The 5,678-nt window shown below is 49.1% G+C and overlaps 1 protein-coding gene across 1 annotated transcript in view; it reads left to right on the top strand.

Moving 5' to 3' along the window:
* Positions 1 to 848, top strand: part of EN2 (engrailed homeobox 2) — a 2,944-nt gene extending 2,096 nt beyond the window's left edge. The window contains exon 3 of the mRNA XM_015413436.1: positions 420 to 848. Within this exon, the coding sequence (XP_015268922.1) occupies positions 420 to 848 (429 nt within the window). The remainder of the gene's footprint in view (positions 1 to 419) is intronic.
* The last annotated feature ends 4,830 nt before the right edge of the window (positions 849 to 5,678 follow it).

A 5,678-nucleotide genomic window follows, 5' to 3' on the forward strand; every position in this document is an offset into this window, starting at 1 on the left:
CTCTCTGCAGTCCGGGCAACGTGGCAGCCGCCCCACCCTCACCCGCGGAAACAAACAAACACTGAACTTGGGGGGGCGCGGGGGGGATGCAAGGCAATCGCGCCCTTGTGAGGGAGCCTCGTGCGGCGGGTCTCCTTGGCCCGGGGCCGCCTCCTTCCCTTCTCTCGGAGGGGGGGTTCTGCGGAGGTGGGGCAGGAAACAACAGAGCGCCCTTGGCCAGCAGCTCCCAATGGCAGCCCCTAATGGCCACCCTAGGGATGGGGGGGGGGTTTACTCCTCGCCAGGCGTCTCGGGCGTCCCCCCAGGGCCAGAGCGAAAGGACGGGCCCGTAGCCGAAAAAGCTGCTGGAGAGTCCCCTGCTCCCTGCTCCCCCACCCCGGGTCGCTGCTGCTGCTGCATGGAATCCTGCGGCGGCCAAGGCTGGGGTGGTTCTGGGCTCCCTGCCGATTCGCGCCCGCGTTCACCCTCTCTCGCTCTGTTGTCTCCCTCTTCTTCTCCTCCTCCTCCCCCTCCTCCCGCCCGGGACCGCAGGCCCCCGATCCCGCAAACCAAAGAAGAAGAACCCCAACAAGGAGGACAAGCGTCCCCGGACGGCCTTCACGGCGGAGCAGCTGCAGAGACTCAAGGCGGAGTTCCAGACGAACAGGTACTTGACGGAGCAGAGGCGGCAGAGCCTGGCTCAGGAGCTCAGCCTCAACGAGTCGCAGATCAAGATCTGGTTCCAGAACAAGCGGGCCAAGATCAAGAAGGCCACCGGCAACAAGAACTCCCTGGCGGTTCACCTCATGGCACAAGGACTGTACAACCACTCCACGGCCTCGAAAGACGGCAAGTCAGACAGCGAGTAGAGGTGGTGGTGGTGGGGGGGAGCCTGGGACAGCCGGGGGCGGGGGGAAGGAAGGGGGGGTCAGTCAGAGTTTATACAATGCAATAATTTAATGAAGAAGGGGGAAAAAACAAAACAAAAAACAAGGGCCAGTGTATAAAGACTATACCAGCATAAATAGTGGGAAATATTGTGTATTAGATATAATTCTGCAATATTCTGTGTATATGTGTACATAAATATATATAATTTACAGGTAAGGTGTTGTAAAAAAAATCCGAAATATCTGATTATAAAATATTTTTTTGATTTTTTTTGTTCGACGGAAATTTTAGATGCTATCTTTATCAATTTTTTTAAGAGCTTAAGTTACCTTTTTTATAGACTTAAGCACTGTTTGAAAGGGACATTGGACATTGTTTTTTGAAATTCAAAATATTAAAACAACTTTTGCTGACGTCCAAAGATTTTTATTGCTGCATTTCACGAGACTGTGAATCGAATAAATAGCTCTCCTATTTGTTCTACGAGTTTTACCGTTTCTTTCTCTCCTCCCACCCTCGCTTCATTCTTTCGCCTCGGCCTTTGGGGTGGGTATAGAATGAGCTTTTCGTCGTTTAACTTTGTAAATATTCTTGGGGGAGAGAAGCCCCGGAGAGGGAGCCTTCCGCCCGGGAGCCTGGCCGTTCCATTGGCTCAGCCAAAACGGGGAGGGGGCAGGCTCAGCCAAGGCCGACCGTGAGCAGGCTTCTCGGACAGCTGCTTCGGGGAATCGGGCTTTCCGTTCCCCCCGCTTCCCGGGAGCCTGCTGGGAAAAGTTTGTAGAGGAATCCCGGGAGAGCGCAAAGGGAAAGCGCCCTGTTCGAAGGGAAGGCGACTTTTTCTCGCTAGTTGAGGGCCGAGGCCTTTGCCCTGTGCCAGACAGACGCCCCGCGCTTCCGAGACCTCTCCGCAGCTAGCTAGCTTCGCGGGTGTTTTGCTCTGCCTCTTGCGAGCTGCTGTCTGTCTCCTTCAGCAGCTCGGCCAGGACTTTGCACAAAGCCTGTGGCGGCGGTGCGAGGGGCTGTGCATGTGATCGGGGTGTAAAGGGGAAGTTTGCATCGCTGGTCCTTTCAACGCAAACGTGGGACAGCGGAGGCCTGCCCAGGCAACCGGCCTGCGCTGGTCCAGGGGCTGCGGCGAAAAGAACAAATCCTGAGGAAGAGGAGGGGGGGAGAGGGCTCTGTTTCAGCCCCACTGACTTCTGCTATGCTCGAGGATATGGGGAGGGGGATAACTGCTGAAATGCTTCCCTTGGGAACGGTGCAGTTTTATTTTCTGCTACACTTCGCCTTGCATTCCCGAAAAGGGGAACGGTTGTCAATAGAGCCTATGCTGAACTTCTAAATGACGAAGGGTTTGGAAAGGCGATTGGGTTGTTTTTAGTTTTATTTATTGCCTCTTCTCTGTCCTTCATTTTAAACCTTGAATTCTAGGTGAGGTGTGAGAAATCTCAGTGTTTTTACATTCTGTGTGTGTGCGCGCGCGCGCGCGCGCGTGTGTGTGTGTGTGAGAGAGAGAGAGAGAGAGAGAATTTTGATTGTGATCTTTGACCCAAATCTCGATTTCGCCTCCCCTCCTGGAAAAAATGTCCGAAATATTGGCTAGAGGCATGACAGCCCGGCAAGAGATTCAGAAGTGTACTCGCCTTTTTTTTTTATCACTACTTGCTTTTGCCTTAAAACCTCTCTGTACGTCACAATTATAATCGACACGCGTTGTACATAACAGTATCAATTTTGGAAAAAGAAAAACCACTTATGAATTCGATGCTGTAATTTTAAATTCTGTGACTAGCCACCTGCTGCTTAGGAGACAGAATTCAGTGGCATTGCCTTTTAGCAAGAAAGCAAAGGTGCTTCCCCCCACCACCAGTTTATAGAACACGTGAATTTTACAACTTGCAGTATAAAATATTTATAACTTTATGAAATATGAATGTTTCTATTTATAGTTGCAGTCTCAAAACTGTGGACATTTTCACTCCATTTTATGTGTTTAAATCCTTGAAGACGGCATGAAATTAAAAAACCCCACGTTTATTATAAAATCTACCATGCGTACATCAGAACCTCAGACTGGAGCAATACATAGTCCTGCATAGGCATTGTTAAGTCCTAAAAGGATTGTACACAGGTGGAAGAGAATTGTGAATGTCAACTGAAAAGAAGGGGATTTTATTTTGTTTTTGCTGCCAGGATGTTAATCGATTTTTTTGCATAATTAACACTGCAACCCATTTACTAGAGAGTAAGCCCCATTCAGCTCAATGGGACTTTTGGTGAGGAGGGCACTTTAAGAAACTTTAGGCAATACATCTACATCAGAGGTCAGAGCCGCCATTTTTTTCTTAAAAACACACACACACAACCCTGTTCAGGTCTAGCAATACAACATGACTGTAAAAAAATTAAAAATGGCTTGTTCAACATGTCCTCTACATATATCATCACCCTCTTTTTGAACGAAAATATAAACATTTTAACGCCCAAACAATTCGAAAAGTAATTTACAGTAAAATCCTAAACAGAGTTACATGCTTGTAAGCCCGTTGACTTCCTTGGGTTTAGAAGACCGTAATTTTACTTAGGATCGCACTGTTAGAAACTGTGCTTGCAAAACCATAAGATATACAAACATATAAATATTATTCTATAAATAGTTATAGCAGGAAAATCTTATTCGTACTTAAAGTCCGGGGGGGGGGGGATGCGGGGGGGGGGGGGGAGAAATCAATGTCCTCATTTGCTTTAGTGCAGTAAAGGAGATTTAATTCCCGGATAGTTCAGCCAATTCTCTTCACTAGACTCCGAAGAGAGAAACAGGCCATCGACACCATTCTTAGACCTTATTCCGGCTGCATCAGTTAATGCACCGAAACGTTATTCCAGTCGAGAAAGCCCCCCAAATATAGTTGGTGACTCTCTGAGCCCGACCAGCACACCGCATAGTTTTGCTTCCGCGTCTGGGAGCCGCCTCCTGAAGCAAAAGCAGGCAACGGTGCCCACAGTCAAGTTGTCGCCAGGGGTTCGGAAGCGCACACCCGGGATTCTGGCGGAAAGTAAGCATCTCTGTCAAACGGTGTAAAAAGTCTTAGCAGGCCGAGACGTTCTTGGAGGGAGAAGTCACAGGCTTGCAGGAAATCGTCGTTGTCCGTTTCACATTCACGTTGAGTTGCCTTCCAGGCCCCCACAGCGGACAGCAGCCCTGGCGCGCTGAAGGCGCACGAACTTCGTCAAGTGTGCGGCATCAAAAGTTGTGTTGGGACCAATGTTCCCTCTAAGCTGAGTTAGTGTGAGCTAGCTCACACTAACTCAGCTTAGAGGGAACAGTGGTTGGGACCACTTTAGACCGCGGAGTCGAAGTTGTGCAGCATTTTTGTTTATTCGGAAATCAGTCTCGTTGTGTGCGGTAAGGCTTACGCCCAAGTAAGCGTATCTAGTTGCAGCTTCTAAAACTCAGCCGCCTGGACTCGAAAGTGCCGGGTGTTCTTGTCTAGAAATGCAGGTGCCCGAAGGCAGAAGTTTGCTGGAGAAGTCAGCAGCGCCCGAAGGAGAAGACACTTGAGGCAGACTAGTTGGATGTGAAAGAAGCAGAAGTCCAGGGGCATCTTACAGACATTTAGTCTATCGTGAGCTTTGGTAGGTCGGTGCTCGTCTGTTCAGAGAAGCGAGCTCTGGCTCACCAGAGCTCAATCTAGGCTCGTCTGTTCAGAGAAGCGAGCTCTGGGTCACCAATCTGGAACAAAGGTCTTTAAGATGCCACTGGACCTATTTTGCTACAATAGGCTGACGCCACCACCCTTCTGGGGTTATCAGGTAGAATCTAGGACCTAGCCGAGGACTCCACAGAGCTCTCCCTGGGCCACCCTGTTCTCTGGCCCATGCCTGCGAAGAAGCAGGCGAAAAGCCGAGAAGGCCAAAGGGCCTCCTGGTCTGTCCACGGGGGGCGTTGACTGGGAGTTTCAGCCATGCAGAACTGGATGGCCGATGTAGGGGAAAGCAAAGCACGATCCACGTCATTTCACTCGTATTTTTCGAACTGCTGCAACGACAGTTCGACGCAGCACCCCGACCAAATCGCCACACTCAAAGCAAACCCATAACTGGCAGCGGGCGATGGTCACGGGAAACGATGCCAATTTTGAAAACACTGAATTTCTTTGATTTTAGCGATGCCTGCGTCCACATTTTCACGAGCGGGCTGGTACACACAGTTCAAGACACACGATGAACTCGCGCCACAGTCTGATTAAATCGAAGTGCTGCTATGCGAGACAAATTTAGTCCCACTACCAACAGGGTGGCTGAATCGATTCGACTTCTTTAGTACTTCCTCTGCATCAGGCAGCGACCAAAGGGTTCAGGTCCGTGCAAGGCTCCACTCGCAAAGCACCCCAATCTTAAATTTACCAAGTAAACAACAACAACACCCAGTAACTTTCTGAAAGAAATGAGGCGCTCAAGTATCTCAGTTTTCCTTGGGAGGCGTCATTAGCTTCCACATAATTTGCTTCCAAATAAATACATGAAGAGTAACGCCTTTAAGGCGTTGAAGAAAAGTGTGTTTATTTTCCTTTGTTTTTCCATTTGGCTCCCCAGGCTTTTAATGGAGTTATTTCCCAGTAATCACAGATAATGGCATTTCTGATTAAAGCAAATGCCTTCAAACAGGAAACCTTATGAGGAAGTACTATCAGAAGGTTGGGCGTGATTGGATAAAAGCCTAATCATGTGCAATTAAGTTGAATATGGACCCTAACTTTGAGCAAGGAGGTTGCTTCATAAGCAATTTCGGTTTCGATGCTGCAGTC

This window comes from Gekko japonicus, unplaced genomic scaffold (genome assembly GCF_001447785.1).
Source record: "Gekko japonicus isolate JY-2015 unplaced genomic scaffold, Gekko_japonicus_V1.1 scaffold105, whole genome shotgun sequence".
Lineage (NCBI taxonomy): Eukaryota > Metazoa > Chordata > Lepidosauria > Squamata > Gekkonidae > Gekko > Gekko japonicus.